The 21,023-nt window shown below is 39.9% G+C and overlaps 1 protein-coding gene across 6 annotated transcripts in view; it reads left to right on the forward strand.

Annotated features, from left to right (window-relative positions):
* The window catches only part of cntnap5b (contactin associated protein family member 5b), a 269,502-nt gene extending 253,319 nt beyond the window's left edge, over nucleotides 1-16,183 (forward strand). For 5 of the 6 annotated variants that reach the window (XM_073861992.1, XM_073861991.1, XM_073861995.1 and 2 more), the window contains 13 exons: nucleotides 2,029-2,148; nucleotides 3,010-3,210; nucleotides 6,376-6,532; nucleotides 6,732-6,859; nucleotides 6,971-7,141; nucleotides 9,949-10,167; nucleotides 10,376-10,615; nucleotides 11,502-11,726; nucleotides 14,109-14,242; nucleotides 14,451-14,538; nucleotides 14,841-15,044; nucleotides 15,118-15,180; nucleotides 15,272-16,183. In XM_073861992.1, the coding sequence (XP_073718093.1) occupies nucleotides 2,029-2,148; nucleotides 3,010-3,210; nucleotides 6,376-6,532; nucleotides 6,732-6,859; nucleotides 6,971-7,141; nucleotides 9,949-10,167; nucleotides 10,376-10,615; nucleotides 11,502-11,726; nucleotides 14,109-14,242; nucleotides 14,451-14,538; nucleotides 14,841-15,044; nucleotides 15,118-15,180; nucleotides 15,272-15,474 (2,153 nt within the window). In that variant the 3' untranslated portion in view covers nucleotides 15,475-16,183. The remainder of the gene's footprint in view (nucleotides 1-2,028; nucleotides 2,149-3,009; nucleotides 3,211-6,375; nucleotides 6,533-6,731; nucleotides 6,860-6,970; nucleotides 7,142-9,948; nucleotides 10,168-10,375; nucleotides 10,616-11,501; nucleotides 11,727-14,108; nucleotides 14,243-14,450; nucleotides 14,539-14,840; nucleotides 15,045-15,117; nucleotides 15,181-15,271) is intronic. The other variant, XM_055218081.2, reaches the window with a different exon arrangement.
* Nucleotides 16,184-21,023: the final 4,840 nt, after the last annotated feature.

The following is a 21,023-nucleotide window of genomic DNA, read 5'->3' on the forward strand; positions in this document are numbered from 1 at the left end:
TTAAAAGTAATGTAAAATATATATTTTTTCATTTTTATTGAAATCTTTTTTTATTAAATCCTTTAAAATACCTTTTTTTAGTCATAGAAGTAAAATAGCAGGCTTTTAATTGCTATAAATGTATTGATATCCTACATAATCATTGTTATCTCATAAAATAATTTGTAAAAAAATGCAAGAAAAGGTTTGTACTCTAAAAATACTTTATTTGTAACAAACAAGAGATGCCAAAGCGTTTCAGCACTCGGACAGCGCCATGGGTTTTTTAAAAAGCATTACTTAAAATGTTTCTCATCTCACCATATCCACAGGTACAAAGTCATCATATACAATAAATCCATGAGGTAGCATTTTATAAACATTTAAAAACAGATGCATTTGTTTAAAGCATTTATTTACTTACCAAGCTACAGGTGAAGCAGCTCTTTACGTCTTCTAACATCTAATAATCGGTCCTCATTTATGTCCAAGAGACTCAATAATAATCTTTTACATTCAATCCTTTAATCTTTCATATTTAAAAGCGTTTTTGTGCTGCTGCACATTCATCTGTTAAGCAAACCCGCGTTGTCTTCCCGTTTATACAGTAGGCGCATATTACTACAGCACTCTTTAAATAACAAAAAATATATTGCGACATTGACTTTAGACTTTAGACCAGGTTTTTGTTGGTCAATGGCGTAGTCTATTTTAGTTGCCTCAAAATAGCAACGCGCCAACAATGCGCCTGAACACACCTCTTTTTCAGACCAGAACGCCCATGGGCACAAAATATGACGCAAATGCATTTGCTATTTAAAGGAACAAGCCCAGATTTTGTGAATTTAGCTTATTCACCGTATCCCCCAGAGTTCGATAAGTCCATACATACCTTTCTCATCTCCGTGCGTGCTGTAACTCTGTCTGACGCAGCCCCCACCAGCCTAGCCCAGCACAAAGACCGGAAGCGAATGGGTCCAGCCAGCATTCTGCCCCCAACAAGTGACAAAATAACGCAACCATTTTCCTATTTATGTGTTGTGACCTGCACAGTCACAGCGTGTACAAATAACAAGGTGATATGAGACACAGCCATCTTTTAACAGTATACATACTGGGAACTATATTCACATAAGGCGAAGCACCGCCACATGGGGGGAGTGACCTGCTCGTAGCACCCGAGAATCCTCCTGGTGAGGAGCAGAGAGTTCGGTCAGAGTTGTGCAAATCACTCCGCCCAAGTAGCAGTGCTACACCCTCCGAGAATACAGTTCCCAGTATGAACACTGTCAAAAGATGGATGTGTCTCATATGACCTTGCCATCTGCACACGGTGTGACCACACAAATCACAACACACAAATAGGAAAATGTCTGCGTTATTTTGTCACTTATTGGGAGCAGTTTGCTAGCTGAGCTATTCACTTTCAGACTTTGTGCTAAGCTAAGCTAGCGGGGGCTGCGTCAGACAGAGCCACAGCACACACGGATATGATAATGGCATGTATGGACCCATCCAACTCTGTGGGATACGGTGAACAAGCTAAAATCCCAAAATACGGGCATGTTCCTTTAAACAACGTGGCGCTAAATTTGAAAATGATAATTTCGCAGGGTTGAAACTAGCAAAAGACACTTGCGTCACGCATTGCGCTGCAATGCGCCGGATGTATGATAGAACCCTAATACTTTAAACTTTAAATTCTTTTATCTTATATTCTTTAAACTTAAAAATTATAGTATAATTTTTTTATAGTCTTTGTACAATTTCACAGGATTGTTTATCGGTTTATTTACAAGTCATTTCAACTTACTATTATTTATCTTGACTAGAGATGAGTTTGTATAACTACAGGTGAGTTGGTATAACTAATAAAATTAAGTTGACTTTTCTCAACTATATTTTATATGTTGTGACAACTCATTTCTGTTGACATGACAAAAAACGTGAATCAAATAAAACGCTGTGTTCTACAAACTCATTTTTATTTACCATAGGATGAGGCTGAACGTAAACTCACTTGACATGCTTGTTGCTTTTTTCCATCAGCCATCTTTGAACCCTCCTGTGAGGCCCACAGGCTTACAGGAAGTGCCTCGGGCTTCTTCTCCATCGATCCTGATGGAAGTGGACCGCTTAAATCCACCGTCGTTTACTGCAACATAACCGGTGAGACCTCATTGGAAAATAATCATCCCACATAATGTAAAGAACATTCAGTAAAATATAACCTTGATATCTTTAATATTGAATCATGTTGTTGATTGAAATCAAACTTTAATTCTCCAATTTTCATTATTAGATTATGAGACTCAGAGGGTCACACATATATACATTTTCACTCGTTTTAGGAAGTAAACAATCGGCAGATTATTCACTTGGGAATTTTATCACCTAGAATTTATTTTTCAACCTTCATGTGCAAAATATAAGCTTGATATCTCTGAAAAGCCTCTTTTTAAAAACATGGCATGAGTTTACGCCAGTAGAAACTTATGGGAAACCTGTCTGGAAGCTGTCATCATTTTCGCAGTTCCATTTGGCGCCGCTAATGGCGTGGAAACCACACGCAGGAGAGTCTATATTTTCTTATTATTTGTGGTTTGAGAGTTCTTGAAGGCACAGGGTTGTTGAATTGTTCAAAGGAAGTTTTGGCCAGAGGGAAATTCGCTCGAGTCCTCATGAAGGCCGAATCATTAATCAGACCATGAACTTGTCCGATCGCTGATGGATGTTGCGCTCTCTGCCAGCGCTGTCCGTGTCCCCGTGGTGGAGAAAGACGGTACAGGGAAACCGGGGCTGGGTCTGTTTTGTCAGGTTGTTATACATGTGACTTTTTTCTTGAAATATGTTCTGCAGAATTGTAATAAAGCATTCCTCTCCGCTTTACACACATTTGAACTGGCACACAAACTTTAGTACGCCGTGCCCCATGATGTAGAGTTTTTTTTAGAGCTAATTGCAATTGTTCACATTCAACCTATTGCATGTTCCCATATAAATGCATGTATGTGTGGGTTTGCTTTGTAGATGACAAGGTTTGGACCGTAGTTAAGCACAACAGCACAGAGATGGTACGAGTTCAAGGGTCGTCCCCCCAGAAGCCTCACGTGAGGACGCTAAACTACAGCGCGACTCTGGAGCAGCTCCGCACGCTCGTGGCCAGGTCTGAACAGTGCCAACAGGAAGTGATGTATCTGTGTAGGAAGTCCCGCCTCTTCAACACATGGGGTTGGTATTACTTACATTTACTTTATGTATTTGCTCAGAAAAATACGTCACAATACGGAAGTAAAGTCGATAGCCACTTCCTGTTTACTGAGAATTTAAAGGTGCTGTGTGTAGATTTTAGCGGCATCTAGCTGTGAGATTGCGAATTGCAACCAGCTGCTCAATCCGGCTCACCCCTCCCTTTTGAAAGGCATAGAGAAGCTACGGTAGTCGCGCCACAGGACAAACATGTTGTCGTCTGAGACAATGTAGTGACGAAATGCGTTCTGTAGAGCAGTTTGTCCTTTTAGGGAAACATTGTGGTGCAAAATGGCGACTTGCATGTAAGGGGACACGTGTATTTAGATAAAAACGTAATCATTTATCATGTAAGGTCTTTATGCACCACTGATAATATAGTAATGTATATTATATTGCATTTCTGCAAAAAGATCCTCTTGAAAGTTACACAGTGCACCTTTAAGCAATGATTTGTTAGGCAGGATATAATGTAATCTAATAATGTTCAATGACCTAATGTAATATAAAGTGCTGCTTGATATTTCCCGATAATTCTTTCCTTGCAAGAAAAGCTTCACTCATCAGTGTTCAGTATCTGAAGAGTCTATCTGTGTCCTCCGAGCCCGTGTTTTCGATTAGAACGCCCCACCTCATTGGATGATAAACCTTAAGTGGTCTTCATTCAGATCTATTATCTGACTTGACCACAATCCAATTAAAATATTAATTGATGGAAAACTGTGACATTTATGTACTAGGCGTTGCTTGAAATTGCTCATCAGCTCGTGCCGGGTACAGAGAATTTGCATAATGAGATCTGTGCTCGGGTCCAGATTGTAGCACTTTGGCGTCTTTAGCGTATCAGTACAATTGTCCAGATTTTCCCTGCAGAAATACAGGATGTGCAGTAAATGCCAAATGTGTGAGTAGAAGAGTCGCTGAATCTGCTGGGAATGTCTTTTCACTTGTGTTAACCTCTGAGAAAAGCCAAATGCCAAATCTAGCATTGTACATTGCCAAAATCATACATTTAGGTTCTTTTTAATGTTCTCAAATGTATTTTTTAACATTTTAGATTCTAAGTACTGTATTGTAAAGGTCTGCCTGTCTGTCAGCTATCTGTCTGTTTGTCTGTCTATCTGCTATCTGTATCTATCATCTAGCTACTGTATCTACCTGTCTGTCTGTTTATTGGTCTGTCTACCATTCTGTTTTTGTATGTCTGTCTGCTATCTGCCTACCTGTCTGTGTGTTTTCTATCTATATGTCTGTCAGCTGTATATGTCTGTCTGTCCATCCATCACTCTCTTTGTCTGTCTGTCTACCTGCTATCTGCTTGTGTATATCTGTCTGCTATCTATATATCTTCCTATCTACCTGTATGTCTGTCTACATCTCTATCTCTCTATCTGTCTGTTTGTTTGTCTATCTATCAATTTCAATCTATCTATCCATCCATCCATTCCCTATCTACCTGTCTGCCTGTCTGTCTTCTCTCTAAGTCTGTCTGTCCATCTGTCTGCTATATGTCAGTCTGTCTGCCTGTCCGCATATGTCTGTGCTATCTATCTGTCTGTCCGTCTTTCTAGTGTCTGCCTGTCTGTCTGTCTGTCTGTCTCTCTGTCTGTCTGCTATCTGCCTGCCTGTCCTCATCTGTCTGTGCTATCTATCTGTCTGTCTGTCTGCTATCTACCTATCTACTTGTCCCCATCTGTCTGCCTCCCTGTCTTGCTGTCTTTATCTTTCTGTCTGTCTTCTTTCTAAGTCTATCTGCTGTCTGTCTGTCCTATCTACCTATCTGTCTATCTATCTGTCTGTCTGTCTGTCTGTCCGTCCGTCTGCCTGTCTGTCTGTCTGCCTGTCTATCTGCCTGCCTGCCTGCATGTCTGCTATCTACTTGTCCCCACCTGTCTAACTGTCTGTCTTGCTGTCTTTGTCTTTCTGTCTGCTATCTGTCTGTCTGTCTATCTATCTGTCTGTCTGCTATCTACCTAACTATCTACTTGTCCCCCATCTGTCTACCTTTCTATCTGTCTGCCTTCTCTCTAAGTCTGTCTGCTATCTGCCTGTCTGTCTGTCTGTCTGTCTGTCTGTCTACTTGTCCCCCAACTGTGTGTCTTTGTCTTTCTGTCTGCTATCTATCCTTCTGTCTGTCTGTCTGTCTGTCTATCTATCTATCTGCATGCCTGTCTGTCTGCTATCTACCAATCTACTTGTCCCCATTTGTCTAACTGTCTGTCTCGCTGTCTTTGTCTTTCTGTCTGCTATCTGTCTGTCTATCTATCTGTCTGTCTGCTATCTACCTAACTTTCTACTCGTCCTCATCTGTCTACCTGTCTTTCTGTCTGTCTCCTCTCTAAGTATGTCTGCTATCTGTCTGTCTGTCTGTCTGTCTGTCCTCATATGTCTATCTATCTATCTATCTATCTATCTATCTATCTATCTATCTATCTATCTATCTATCTATCTATCTATCTATCTATCTATCTATCTATCTATCTATCTATCTATCTATCTATCTATCTATCTATCTATCTATCTATCTATCTACCTACTGTATCTACCTGTCTGTCTGTTTATTGGTCTGTCTACCATTCTGTTTTTGTATGTCTGTCTGCTATTTGCCTACCTGTCTGTGTGTTTTCTATCTATATGTCTGTCAGCTGTATATGTCTGTCTGTCCATCCATTTCTTTCTCTGTATGTCTGTCTACCTGCTATCTGCTTGTGTATATCTGTCTGCTATCTATATATCTTCCTATCTACCTGTATGTCTGTCTACATCTCTATCTGTCTGTTTGTTTGTCTATCTATCAATTTCAATCTATCTATCTATCCATCCATTCCCCATCTACCTGTCTGCCTTGATGTCCGTCTATCTTTCCATCTATCTACTTGTCTCTCTGCTAACCACCTAACCATCTACCTGTCCCCCATATGTCTACATGTCTTTCTGTCTGTGTGTGTCTGATTGCTATTTATCTGTCTGTTTGTAAGTCTATCTGTCTATCTTTTATGAATCTCTAATATTGACGCATTACCTGATATGTTGTTGCATTACATTAGTAATTATCATAATGGGTCAACTTTTGAATATCTTCTGTACTTGAGTTGTTGTATGTCACATTCATTGGCAAATGAAGAAATATGTTGTTGTTTGCTTCAGATGGGACGCCCTTGTCCTGGTGGCTGGATCGGGCAGGCGAGAGAAGGACGTACTGGGGTGGATTTCTCCCCGGGGTCCAGCAATGCGCCTGCAGTCTGGATGAGAACTGCATCGACATGAACCATTTCTGCAACTGCGACGCTGACCGTAGCTCATGGTACACACATTCTCGTATGGGTCAAGTTTATTTTCAAGCATACGTGCGCTTTCAGTTTTTAGTTATTTGTGATCCTATGTTCACACTTTTTTTCTGTCGATATCATCTTAGCAAATGTTTGTGTGATAAAAAACCATGGCGGCAGGTGACCAGCCCATATACCCGAAATAAAATCAACTGTTGTTTTTTTTCTCAACAGGGAAAATGACACAGGAGTTCTGTCCTACAAAGAACACTTACCAGTGACCGAGATCTTGGTGGGCGACACAAATCGTACGGGGTCAGAAGCGATCTACAGGGTGGGATCTCTCCAATGCTACGGTGATAGTACGTAAGGCTTTAAGCCTAGAGTCATGAGACTCCTAAACCCAAAGTGATCATTAAATATTGAGATAAGAAGATTCAGATTTCATTTAATTTGATCTCCTGTGATCTCAGGGTTCCTGTGGAATTCTGCCTCCTTCTACCAGGAGTCCTCATACCTGCACTTCCCGACACTCCAGGCCGAGCTGAGCGCCGACATCTCGCTCTATTTCAAAACCACGGCTCCTTCCGGAGTCCTCCTGGAGAACCTGGGCGCGAAAGACTTCATCAGACTGGAGCTCAGTGGTACGCACCTACATTACATTACATTTATGAATTCGGCAGACACCTTCATCCAAAACAACTTACATGTGTGTTCCATTTACTTTTGTGCTCCTAACATAATGCTCTACCGGATGAGCTACACTAACACAATTTCTTTTAACAAATGTCAAAAAATTCAAATCGGAGGTGTGCCATGAACATGAACCTCAATTGCGTAAATGATTCTGATGGTAAAACAATGCAATGTAATTCATTTTAGTAAATTGCCCCTTAAGTGTGAATCCAGACCCAACACATCATTCAGATTCATTCTCTCAGACCATACGCCTAGTTAATGCCTAAATGTGCAAATAAAATCATAAAGCGTGCTCCTATTTAATAGCACAGCATTAGTTTTCGCTCAAAAACAGTAGAAGGATGCAGCCAATTTCATTCAAAAAAGCAGTTTTTCTCAACAGTGCCGCTGTATTCGGTCGCCTCTGAAATCGTCTGCTGTGTAATTACTGTACACGGTTCAGCGAGGCCGTTCATCTTCATCCCTCTGCCTGCCTTCATCTTTTCATTTTTTTCAGCAATTACAAAGGCTATTTTTCCAAAGAATGTTCCCTGTACACGGCTCGTGCATATAAAAGAGATGATTACACCGTAAACATGAAAATTGAAAGGGCTCGACTCACCTTCACAATCACATAGGGCAGAGTTACGTGTGCTGGACTTTAACTTCTTTTTTAATTCAAATAGCAAGATTTAACTTAAAAGATTACTCCACTTTCTTTAAAATACTGATAATTCACTCACCTCCATGTCACCCAAGATGTTGATGTCTTTGTTTGTTCAGTCGAGAAGAAATTACGTTTTCTGAGCAAAACATTCCAGATTTTTCTCAATTTAATAGACTTTAATAGACCTCAACAGTTTACAGTTTCAATGCAGTTTAAAAATGCAGTTTTAAAGGACACTAAATAATCCTATCCAAGGCATTAGAGTCTTATCTAGCAAAACGATTGCGAAATTATGTACTTTTAAACCACAACTTCTTGTCTTGCACTAGCCATGTGAGGCGCCAGCGCGACCTTATACCTCAAAAGGTCACGCCTGACGTACGTATGCTACACTTCCACTCCAATGTTTACAAGTATGGAGGAAGAGGACCGTTCAGACATTGTTGTATGTGAAATGATACTAAGTAATGTCTTTGTGTCAGTTTATTGGTTAAATGGTCCACAAATATGCGTTGGCGCGTCACACATGATTTCCAGGAAAATATTATATTTTGTTTATATTTAAAAACTAGTTTACAAGAAACAAAAGTAATTTCAAATTATTATTTAATATTTATTATTAAGTTTAATTCCAATTATTATTAATTATGAAGGATATATCGGCACCGATATATCGGTCTATAATCGTTATCGGCATGGGTATTTTTCTCACTTTCGAACATCGCCAAATTGTTTGAAACAATTTTGAATTGTGTGACAATGACAACAGAATTGCAGTTTTATGCACTTATAACTTAATAATTAAAAAAATAATAAGTAAAAACAAAACTATCAGTATCTATTAGTATCGGCAGATGTCTTTTTAAGTAATCAAATATCGTACAGTCACTGAAATTTTGTATCGGTGCATTCCTATACATTTTTAACATTATTCACAATGTTGTCTATATGTTACATATAGTATAGCAAAATCCTCATGATTATATTAGAAATAGCGCTACATTTTTTTTTGCTAGTAAATTTTTTCCCTTTTGCATTTGGTCTTTGTGACGTTTTTCACCCACAGCGCCCTTTGTGGTGACCTTCACGTTTGATGTCGGATTTCAAATTATTATTTAATATTTACTATTAAGTTAAATTTCAATTATTATTTATTGTGAAGGATATATCGGCACCGATATATCGGCCTATAATCGTTATCGGCATAGGTATTTTTCTCACTTGCGGACATCAACCAATTGTTTGAAACAGCCAATGTGATCATTTTGAATTGTGTGACAATGACAACAGAATTGAAGTTTGTATGCACTTCTAACTTAATAATTTGAAACAAGAAGTAAAAAAAAACGATCGGTATCTATTAGTATCGGCAGATGTCTTTGTAAGTAACCAAATATCGTACCAGCACTGAAATGTTGTATCTGTGCATTCCTATGAATTTTTATCATTATTCACAATGTTGTCTATATATTACATATAGCTAGCAAAATCTTTATGATTATATTAAAAATAGCGCTACATTTATTTGCTAGTCATTTTTTCGCTTTTGCAATTGGTCTTTTGTGACGTTTTTCTTTCCTTTTGTAATGCGAGTCTTCAGCGCCCTTTGTGGTGACCTTTACATTTGACGCCGGAATTTAAATTATTATTTAATATTTATTATTAAGTTAAATTTCAATTATTATTCATTATGAATTATATATCGGTACCGATATATCGGCCTATAATCGTTATCGGCATAGGTATTTTTCTCACTTTCGGACATCAACGAATTGTTTGAAACAGCCAATGTGATCATTTTGAATTGTGTGACAATGACAACAGAATTGCAGTTTGTATGCACTTCTAACTTAATAATTTGAAATGAGGACAAAAGCAAAACTATCGGTGTCTATCAGTATCGGCAGATGTCTTTGTAAGTAATCGAATATCGTACCAGCACTGAAATGTTGTGTCGTGCATTCCTATGAATTTTTATCATTATTCACAATGTTGTATATGTTACATGTAGCTAATATGATTATATTAGAAATAGCGCTGCATTTTTTCGTAATAAATGAAAGCACTTAAATAAACTTCTTTCCTTTTGCAATACAATTCCCGCAGCGCCCTCTGTGGTGACCTTCACGTTTGACGTCGGAAACGGTCCTGTGGTCTTGACGGTAAAGTCTCACGTGCCGTTGAACGACAAGCAGTGGCATTACGTACGAGCGGAGAGGAACGTGAAGGAGGCGTCGCTGCAGGTAGACCAGCTGCCCTTGCGCTTCCTGGAAGCCCCCTTTGAAGGCCACACCCACCTTCAGCTCAACAGCCAGCTGTTTATTGGTAGGCACATCCACGAGTGACAGCTCTGTGCCAGTGGGTAGCGTAGAAATAATACCTGTGTACCTCCACCCAGATGTTGTTGTTAATAAGATTTGTATGCAAATTATTAGAATATTGATTTGCAGTAATTTCTTAGTTTTAGAAATGCTTTGGGGGGTTTGTTATTTTGTCAAGTATGATACAAAGATATTTTGTATTTAATCCACAGGAGGCACGTCCTCAAGACAAAGAGGGTTTCTGGGATGTATAAGGTCATTAAACATCAATGGGATGACCCTTGACCTCGAGGAACGGGCTAAAATGACTCCAGGCGTCAGTTCAGGCTGCCCGGGACACTGCAGCAGCCAAAACAGCTTGTGTCACAACAGGGGAAAGTGTATAGAGAAAAGCAGCGGCTACGTTTGTGACTGCACACATTCGGCCTACGGAGGACCCAACTGCAAGAAAGGTACATTATTACAAATTTCTTTGTTGTTTTTTTATTGGTCAGACAGATTTTTGTTAAGTTAGGGGAGTTATTTCCCACATGCTCATAAGGAATGTTCGAATTGGCTTTGGTTACCATGTGGCATTTTTTCTCATTCATCAAATTGTTGTGCTTTTGTTTATTTTTGTCACGTTTTTAGAATTTCTTATTGTCAATTGTTTGGGATAAGGGTCCGGTATCTCATCAAAAGCAATTTAAACTTTGCTAACTCACCGTGCCTCTCTGATATATCAAAGAGCGTTCCAGCAAGAAGAAGTTTAAGAGCTTGGTAACCTTGATTTCTGAAGACAGCGTCAGGCTTATATTCGCACCTGATCAAAGCCGAGCAGGATAAAATATGAGATATCGGGAGCAATTCTGCCATTTCTTTCTCCGTGACCGCGAGCCGCTTTTGTTTGGATGAATTCTTCTCAAAAAGCTGCAACCTGACCAATCCCAGCGGACCCTTCATGTCCATCACGCTCAATGCTAAATCCTTCCTCCGTCAATACACCCTTTATCACATTTGATCCTCTGATATGCCAGACAGCAAACCATTCAACGCTCGGTGAATGAGAGCGTGTACTTGGCTTCGCTTTATTGGACTCCAGAGGGATGGTGTTTCTGTTCAGATAATATTATGAGTAAATGAATACTGCGTGATGCCTAGGGGTCAGTTTAAGTCCAAGCATAATTTTGCATTCATTTAAAGTTAAATCATTTCCTCAGTTTTTTGGACTCCGGCCATTTCGCGTCCTTGGCGTTCGACACCCCATTACTATGCAAATGGGGAAAGAAAACAAGGCCAATCGCTGTCTCGGATCTGCCCGGCGGTGCTCACCCGCTTTTGTGTTTTTCTCCCTTGCAGAAGTTTCCGTGTCCTTTGAAAGCGGCTCGTCTGTGACCTACACCTTCCAGGAGCCTTTCTCCGTGATGCGCAACCACAGTCGGCAGTCCTCTGCAATCTACGCCCAGAACAGCAACTCGCGAGAGAGCGTCGCCTTCAGTTTCCTCACGACTCAGACGCCCGCCATGCTTCTGACCGTCAACACCTACCATCAGCAGTACATGGCTGTTATTCTGGCACACAATGGTATCTAAATAATTATACTCTTTTCTGTATGTCACAAGCATAAAAACTGTACTGGGTAGATTTTACATGTCTCGGTTAGATTTCGGTTAGAAAAAATATATTCTTATATTTTTTTATAGAATAAGGGAAATTATACAGACAGATTCTGTAGATAGACACACATACAGACAGACAGACAGAGACAGACTGTAGATGGATAGACAGATAGAAAAAATATGGATGGATGGAAGGACGCTGTAGATAGACAGATTGACAGACAGATAATGTAGATAGATAGACTAATAGAGACAGACTGTTGATAGATAGACATACGTGGATAAATCGGTAGATGGATGGATGGATAGATGGACAGACAGATACTGTAGATAGATAGACAGATGGATGAACAGACAGAGAGATTGACATAAAGACAAAAACAGACAGACAGACAGACATAGATAGATAGATGGATGTATGGATGGATAAACACAGACAGACAGACAGACAGACAGACAGAAAGACAGACAGGCAGAGATAGATGGATGGACGGATGGATTGATGGATAAACACAGACAGACAGAGAGACAGAGATAAGATAGATGGATGGATGGACGTATGGATGGATGGATTGATTGATAGATGGATAGATATGGATATATGGATGGATGGACAGACAGACACTGTAGATAGACAGACAGACAGACAGACAGACAGACGGACGAACAAATAGACAGATGGACATAAAGACAAAAACAGACAGACAGACAGACAGACAGACAGACAGAGATGGATGGATGGATGGATTGATAGATGGATAAATGGATATATGGATGTATGGACAGACAGAGACTGTAGATAGATAGACAGACAGACAGACAGACAGACATACGGACGAACAGATAGACAGATGGACATAAAGACAAAAACAGACAGACAGACAGAAATAGATGGATGGATGGATAAACACAGACAGACAGACAGAAAGACAGAGAGGCAGAGATAGATGGATGGATGGACGGACGGACGTATGGATGGATGGATTGATAGATAGATAGATATATGGATAATGGATATATGGATGAATGGACAGACACTGTAGATAGATAGACAGACAGACAGACAGACAGATGGACGAACAGATAGACAGATGGACATAAAGACAAAAACAGACAGACAGACAGAGATAGATGGACAAATGGATATATGGATGGATGGAGAGACAGACACTGTAGATAGACAGACAGACGGACGAACAGATAGACAGATGGACATAAAGACAAAAACAGACAGACAGACAGACAGAGATAGATGGATGGATGGATGGATGGATGGATGGATGGATGGATGGATGGATGGATGGATGGATGGATGGATGGAAGGATGGATGATAAACACAGACAGACAGACAGAAAGACAGAGAGGCAGATATAGATAGATAGATGGATGGATGGACGTATGGATGAATGGATGGATGGATTGATAAATGGATAGATAGATGGATAAATGGATATATGGATGGATGGACAGACAGACACTGTAGATAGACAGACAGACATACAGACGGACGAACAGATAGATAGATGGACATAAAGACAAAAACAGACAGACAGACAGACAGAGATAGATGGATGGATGGATTGATGGATGGACGGACAGACAGACAGACAGAAAGACAGAGATAGATGGATGGATGGATGGATGGATAAAAAGACAGCCAGAAAGACAGACAGGCAGAGATAGATGGATGGATGGATGGACGGACAGACAGACAGAAAGGCAGAGATAGATGGATGGATGGATGTATGGATGTATGGATGGATGATTAGATGGTTAGATGGATGGAGGGACGGACGGACAGATAGACAGACAGAAAGGGATAGATAGATAGATAGATAGATAGATAGATAGATAGATAGATAGATAGATAGATAGATAGATAGATAGATAGATAGATAGATAGATAGATAGATAGATAGATAGATAGATAGATAGATAGAAACTTTGACAGACAGACAGACAGACACTATAGATGGATAAATTTTGACATTTTTTGGAAAATCTGAACTTGCGAGCGAAATATACAGTATTCCTAAATTTCCTTTGACATTTTCATCCTGTAATGACATGTGCGTGAAAATCACAGTCTGGTCCCAGCCAATCAGGGCTGTTCTTTGATTACGTTAAAGCTGTGGGTGATAACCGCAGCGATGATGATAATGGTGTTGTTGATGATTGGAGAGGAGCATCTTTTCGTGCGATTGTCATATTTCACAACAGCGGTCAAGCCTGCAATTACCCTCATCAGCGAGGAACGTAATTAGGCATCCGAGAGCGTTTGCTATTTGATTCTGTCACACATGTCGCACGTTGCCTGTCCGTCTCACGTCTCGTTGGGTCCGGCAGGGAGTTTGCAGATCTGGTATCGGCTGAACAGGGAGAAAGAGCCGGACGTCTTCACGCCGGCATCTGTTAACCTGGCCAACGGACAGCTCCATCGAGTGCAGATCCATAGAGAGGGAAAGGACATGTATGTTCAGGTGAGCAGGGAAGAAATCCAATTCTTCATTTTGTGTATCCACATCAAATATTTGTGCAGTCGCAGTATCAAGAATGTATTATAAATCAAAAGCATAAAAAATATTTGCACCCCACGCCAACAAAATATATTTGAAGAATCACGCAACAGTAACGTATGTTGAACTTGATGCATCTCTCTCTCTCTCCCCGTCTTCTTCTTCTTCTCAGATTGATAGAGATACCAGTGTAAAATACAGCCTGTCAACAGACAAAGAGTTGGTCACGATAAGATCTTTGACATTGGGGAAAGTCACAGGTAGGCAGTTTAATTAAACTCCAAGATTAAAGCTGTAGGTGTTAAAAATCCCTTCTTAACTGGCTAATTCGACAGGCTAGACCACCTTGAGATGTTTTGATAGTCAAAAATCCTTAGTTTGGGAACGCTGACATGGAAATGCAATATATAGGGGAATAATATTATTAAATAAATAAGTAATTGCGAATAAAAGCATCTGCCAGATGCGCAAACATAAAGGTAAATATTATTGACTAATAACTAAATTGCAATTTTTAAGAAAATTGTAATATTTAAGGTACCATCTTCTTGTTCCTCCATAGGCAGAGCTGGTCTAGATGAGGAAGTGCTTCAAGCCGGATCGAGAGGTTTCATTGGCTGTCTTTCATCGGTTCAATTTAATCATTTGGCACCCCTCAAGGCAGCCATTCTGAATCGAGGAAGCTCATTAGTCAGCGTCCTCGGTAATCTGGTCGAGTCGAACTGTGGCGAGCTGGCGGATAAATCTTCATCCAGATCTTTATCAGGTTGGTAGAGTTAAAAAAATCTTTAGGTTTAGGTGATTTTGTCCATTTTGAAATCTCTTTGTTTTATTGTCAGATCATGCAGACACTGGAAAAAATCTTCCAAACGCTGGACAAAATGACTCAGCTGTAATCGGAGGTACGAGCTTGTCCCCAAGGGCCCTAAATATTTGTGTTAAAGCACATTTAAAAGTATTTATATAAACAAATATTTATTCTGTCTTTGACAGGTTTGATAGCAGCAGTAGTTCTCATTACCCTCTGCGCCGTGGCCGTGATGACCCGCTTCCTCTACCGCCATCGACACGACCGTACCCGGCAGATGGCTACGGTCAAGGAGAAAGATCACCAACCCAGGCCAGAACACAGGTACCGGGCCGAGCTGGATTTACACAGCGCCATGAGAGACAGCAGGAAAGAGTATTTCATCTGACCTGTGACATCCAACTTCACTTGAGTCGCTCTGACCCTGCCGGTGACGCCAACTCTGCGGACAGCAAGTGGGAATCGACTGAGCCAAGTGGACACAGCCAGTGCCCTTCACCTTCCCAACCACTCTCATAGCATTCAGGATTCAGGGAATAGATATTACTATTACAGATATTAGTGCCCTTAATAGGCTCCCAGGCAGGGCGGGTGGTCAGAATGGGTCAGAATTGAGGCACGGGAATGTTGGTACTGAAACTGATACACCAGAAAACCGTGACACAGAGGCAAGGACCGGATAACATTTCTCCATAAAAACGATGACGGATATCTGCGACAAGCAAGCGGGATTATGATGGAAATAAACGTATTGGCTTTGTCCTCAACGGAGTCTTAGTCGGCACCTTCCCGAGAGTTAAAAGATCAGGTGGCTTCAAAGCTCTGGAGCTTTACACAAACATGGCCTTCAGCCCTCGGCGGACGATGGAGAATCAAACGTTTGGAGCGACTCTCTTTTGCTTCTAGGGCTAATTATTTAACCACACAACAAAGAGATTACGGAGGCGTTTGCGCGGACACGCGAGTCACTCTGGCAGACAAACAAACGCTCGGTATGCGGGCCGTGAAAATCCACCCGGCTTTGGTGTTTTATTAATCCTACACGAAGTGCGAACTCGATGTACTGATGCAAATAAAGAGGGTGATGTTACCAGTGAGCCTCCTTCACTTCCTCTTTTTTTTATCGCATTCATGTTGCCTTATTTGAAGACAACATGAAATGGCATTCACAACGTCTTTCGTTTTTGTAATGTGAGCTAATTTTAAATGAAGTTATGACGTTTATTATATAGATGAGTATTATAGATGATTTATTCAGTGAAACGTAAAGTAGAGCGGGTCTATTTAATCTGTCGAGAGTGAAAATAACTGTTATCGTTAGTTAATGTTATTTTTCGCCACTTTTTACGAAGTTTTAAGACGCACCATTTTTTAGAATAACATGCACTGATGTATCATAATAACACAATGAAACCAGCTACATTTATTAAGTAAATAACATCGCTTTTGATTTTATGTCGTATTTAAACTCGCTCATGGATATCTTTGTTTATTGAGCGTGTACGCATTAATGGTATAGAAACCTCAATATCAGGGTCTATGTGCACATATGTTTCAACATCCGTGTCTTCTGCAGCAATTATAATCTTGGTTGATAGAAACGTTGTAAATAGGTTGCAAATGCAACAATACATCCTATTTACACCACGGCTCTAATATAACGTCCCTATGATTCCAGAAAACAATACAGTAAATTACATTTGTGTCATATTTTACTGCTGTATACCAGAAATGAAAACAAGGTTTTTTGTTTAATCACCAATGAATATCAGGTTGCAATGTGCAAGCAGCCCGCAATACGCTTGTAGACTGTAATAATGGGAATTTATTCTGGCTGGCTCCTGGTTTTAATGCTTTACTGCATTCTGCACGAGTAATGGAGTCAAAATATCATTCACATCCTGTTAAAAGTTGCAAGGCCTTTCCCGTGTGATCCTCAAATGCATCTTAGATCATATTATGATTTCCTCTTTGCCGACATACCGGCAAGAGATGTAATCCAAACATAATTGGTTCCCGGACTGAACGTGATAAAATAAAAAAAAACGTTCTTACCCGAATAGCATGTGAAAGGGTCAAGATGTACAGATCCCTCCGATGATACCCAGTGTGAAGCTTTAAGGCGTTATCTAATCATCGCCCCACCCAACCCCCTCGTTTGTCATTTCCAGTGGAGTCGGGACAAAGAATCAGTAATGCTAGATATTTATCTAGCCGTGATCTATGTAAATGTCACTCCTGCAGTGGCACGGAGATGATGGATCCTCTTTCAAACAGCCCTGGGCTCAGAACCGAGTCCGGTGTACAGCTAAATCCATCTCGGCGTAGATAAACACCAGCTGGAACGACCGGTTTCTCTCAATAGATTACAGAGGTAGTGAATCTCACAGCTCAGATATTAATACTTCTGAAAATGACGCAAAGCCAAGGAAGCTTATACCCAACAACTTCAACAGCTCTGAGGCGTTGGAGATATGATGTTTGTCTCTTAAAGCACAGTGCAGACTGAAATAGATAAGTACTGTTTGTCAACGCATTTAAAAATATGAAATTTGTGTTGGACAAACTAAAAAAGGCCATTGAAGTTGTATAATGGGCATCATCATTTAAGGAGGATTTGATTGGACGAAATGCAGTGTAGTGCAGGATTCATTTTATATCCATGTATATCAGTCCACACATGGATTAAAATGCACAAAACCTTATGCCGTTGATTTCATGGGATATTTAAAAAACATCAGTTGTGGAAGTTTCTACAGTGTTACTTCACAATTCCAGATATGACCCCTTACGAAGTAAAACCATGGTTCATTTTCATAAAGGTGTATCAGGCATGAATGAAGAAGGACCAGAGAGTTGTGTTTGTAGACGTAGCTGCTTTTGTAAACGTTTGACTTAAAGGGACATTTCACTTTTTTAAAAAAAATATGCGAATTTTCCATCTCCCCTGGAGTTTTGGAATCCATTCAGCTGATCTCCCGGTCTGGCGCTGGCGCTTTTGGCGTGGCTTGGCGTGGTCCATTGAATCTGATTGGACCATTAGCATCGCGCTAAAAAATAACCAAAGAGTTTCAATATCGTGTACTAAGACTGACGGAAGGTTGAAGGTTGTGATTTTCTAGGCAGATATGGCTAGGAACTATACTCTCAAACTGGCGTAATAATCAAGGACTTTGCTGTTGTAACATGGCTGCGGCAGGTGTAGTGATATTGCGCAGTGCCCGAAAATGGTCCCCTGTTATTGAAAGATACTAAGGGGACTATTTTCGGCTGCTGTGTGGTATCATTGCGCCTCTAGCAGCTATGTTGCAGCGGCAATGTCCTTGGTTGTTGCGCTGGAGTGGGAGTGTAGTTCCTGGACATGTCTGCCTGGAGGGTCGCAACTTTTAATTTTCCGTCGGTCTTAGTACACGATGTAACTACAGAAGAGTCAAGTTTTAAATATAAAAAAATATTCAAAATCTTTGGTTAATTTTTTGGCGTGATGCTAGTGGTCTGGTCGGATTCAGTTTATTGTGCTGAGCTGTGCTGGGGGTGCTGGCGCCAGACCCGGAAAGGATTCCAAAAAGGTAAAAATGAAATGTTTTACTCGGGGGGAGCTGAAAAATGAGCATATTTTCAAAAAAAGTGGAATGTTCCTTTAAGCTGAAACTCGCAGGGTGCATAAAGCTGCCGACGTGTGAGGTGCGCTGCTCTCTATCTCAGATACCATGAACGTCCAGCCTGCCAAAAAGCTTTTCCCACAGCAGCAAATATGTCACACTGTTATCTGGACGGTTGCATTGCCTCGGTAGATTAAAGAAGGACGAAATCAAAACAAAAACCAGACGAAGTTCGGTTGCCTTTAAACTGTGTTATGAGTCAAAACTTACAGACTATGTTGTTGCTATAATATACAGTTTTCTTATGATTTATTAGGAGCTTGTTTTCTATGGTTAGAAATGTACAGGTGTATTGTACATTATTGTATATTTAAAATAATATTATTAATAATAATAAACAGAGACATTTTTATAGCTTCATGTCCTATGTTTCTGTGTCTCGGTTCTTTTTCTCCCCAGAATATTTGTGAGCGTATTAGGAATAGATATGTTAAAATAGATTTTGACATGCATCTTAAATCTGTCCTGGTCTTGACAAGAACTAACAATGAGTTTTGTCCTCATGGGCTCACTTTCATTAGGCGAGTGTCAAATGTTGAATGGCTGTGAAATTGTTTTCGAACTGACAAAAATGTTGGAGTAAGATTACTTAGGGTGAGTTAAAGTAAAGAGCCTTTCACATTATAACGATAAATATAAACTTAACTATATTAGCGTCCACATCAACAGACGATAACTTTATGCTAATTAGCTCGCAAGGCGCAAAATCATTTAATGGAATTAACTAATATTGTATATTTTCTTTAATAAAAACGCTTGTAATTGTTCACATGTCATTGAATGTATAAATATGCTGTTCTTGTTGCATTTACACAGCGAGTATAATGTCCTCAACATGCTGAGTTTGCGTTATTTTAAACAGTGAATCTAGTAGTCTGAGGTAATTTTATGTTATGGACCTTAGCAATGAGCTCCACCGTGTCATCTGACATTTCAAATGCACGTGCACTTGAAGTTCGATGGGCTGTTAATGGTTTATCGTTCAGCATTTGGGAAAAAAATGATATCGTTCATTGTATCTTTATCGTTATAGTTGTGGTGTGAATGCAGCTATTTTCTTTAAAGGCTCTCTAAGCGAATCTGCGATACGTTAGTTATTGTTGACGTTTGAAACTGTTTTCAAACAGACGGAGCGTAGCTAAATCCTCCCCCTCCCTTCCGTGCTTTCATGAACGCGCCCAACCCCCACCCCAAATCCTTTTTGTCGTTTATTGACTGGAATACTTTGTTTTGTTTTGTGATGCTAGGTTTGGCCATGTTGATATTGCCGTTTGTGAAGCCTGAGCTGTCTACAGAGATCGCGTTTTTTTACTGTTTGATCAGCAGACAGGCAACAAGCAGATAGTGAGGAGATGTTTCCGGTATGTAACAAAAAATATGTTATGGTCTAAAACGCTTCAATTCGCTTAGAGCGCCTTTAATATAAAACGATTTTTAAAACTATATTTTTTATAGTATAGTTATAATATGAACGGCCCTTTAGTACTCAACACATATCTTCAAGCCTAATCTCTCGGGAATTTGTAATTGACTAATTTGTCTGAATTCATATTATGCAAGTCATATAAAACGTACGATTATTACTGTGGGTTCACATCAGACGCGTTTGAGGCACTTTGAGTGTAAATTCTAGTAATCGAGACATTCATGGGAGGTGCTTCTGCGACTCCGCTCGCTTCCTGTAATCACGTCACAAGGTCCTGATTGGTTAATGCGACGCATTTTCTGCCAAAGTTCAGATTTTTCAACTCTTGGCGAATGAGGCGGAAACGCATCTACTGTGCTGTGCTAAACACCTCATTCACGCCGCGAGACCTCCAGATGCCCATCAACGTGTCTTTACATTGACTTAACATTGAAATCACTCGAACTTGATGCCTCTGCCGCGGTTGGTGTGAACGCAGCATTAGAATAAAGCAATAATGAAGTCCCACCCCTAAACCCAAACAGATTGTACACTGCAAAAAAAAAGTTCTAGGAGGGAAAATCTTGGTGTTTTTGTCTTGTTTTTAGTAAAAATATCTAAAAATTCTTAAATTAAGATGCTTCTTCTTGATGAGCAAAATAACCCAAGAAAATAAGTCTAGTTTTTAGACAAGAAGAATATGAAATTTAAGTGATTTTGTGCATAAACTAGCAAAAAAATCTAATAAGCAAATTTTCTTGAATTTTGCTTTAATTTAGTGTTTAAGAAAAATGTTCAAGATTTTTTTTGCTGATTTTTTGTTTTATGCACAAAATCACTTAAATTTGATATTTTGGTCTAAAAAGTAGA

Source organism: Misgurnus anguillicaudatus, chromosome 23 (genome assembly GCF_027580225.2).
Source record: "Misgurnus anguillicaudatus chromosome 23, ASM2758022v2, whole genome shotgun sequence".
Classification (NCBI taxonomy): domain Eukaryota; kingdom Metazoa; phylum Chordata; class Actinopteri; order Cypriniformes; family Cobitidae; genus Misgurnus; species Misgurnus anguillicaudatus.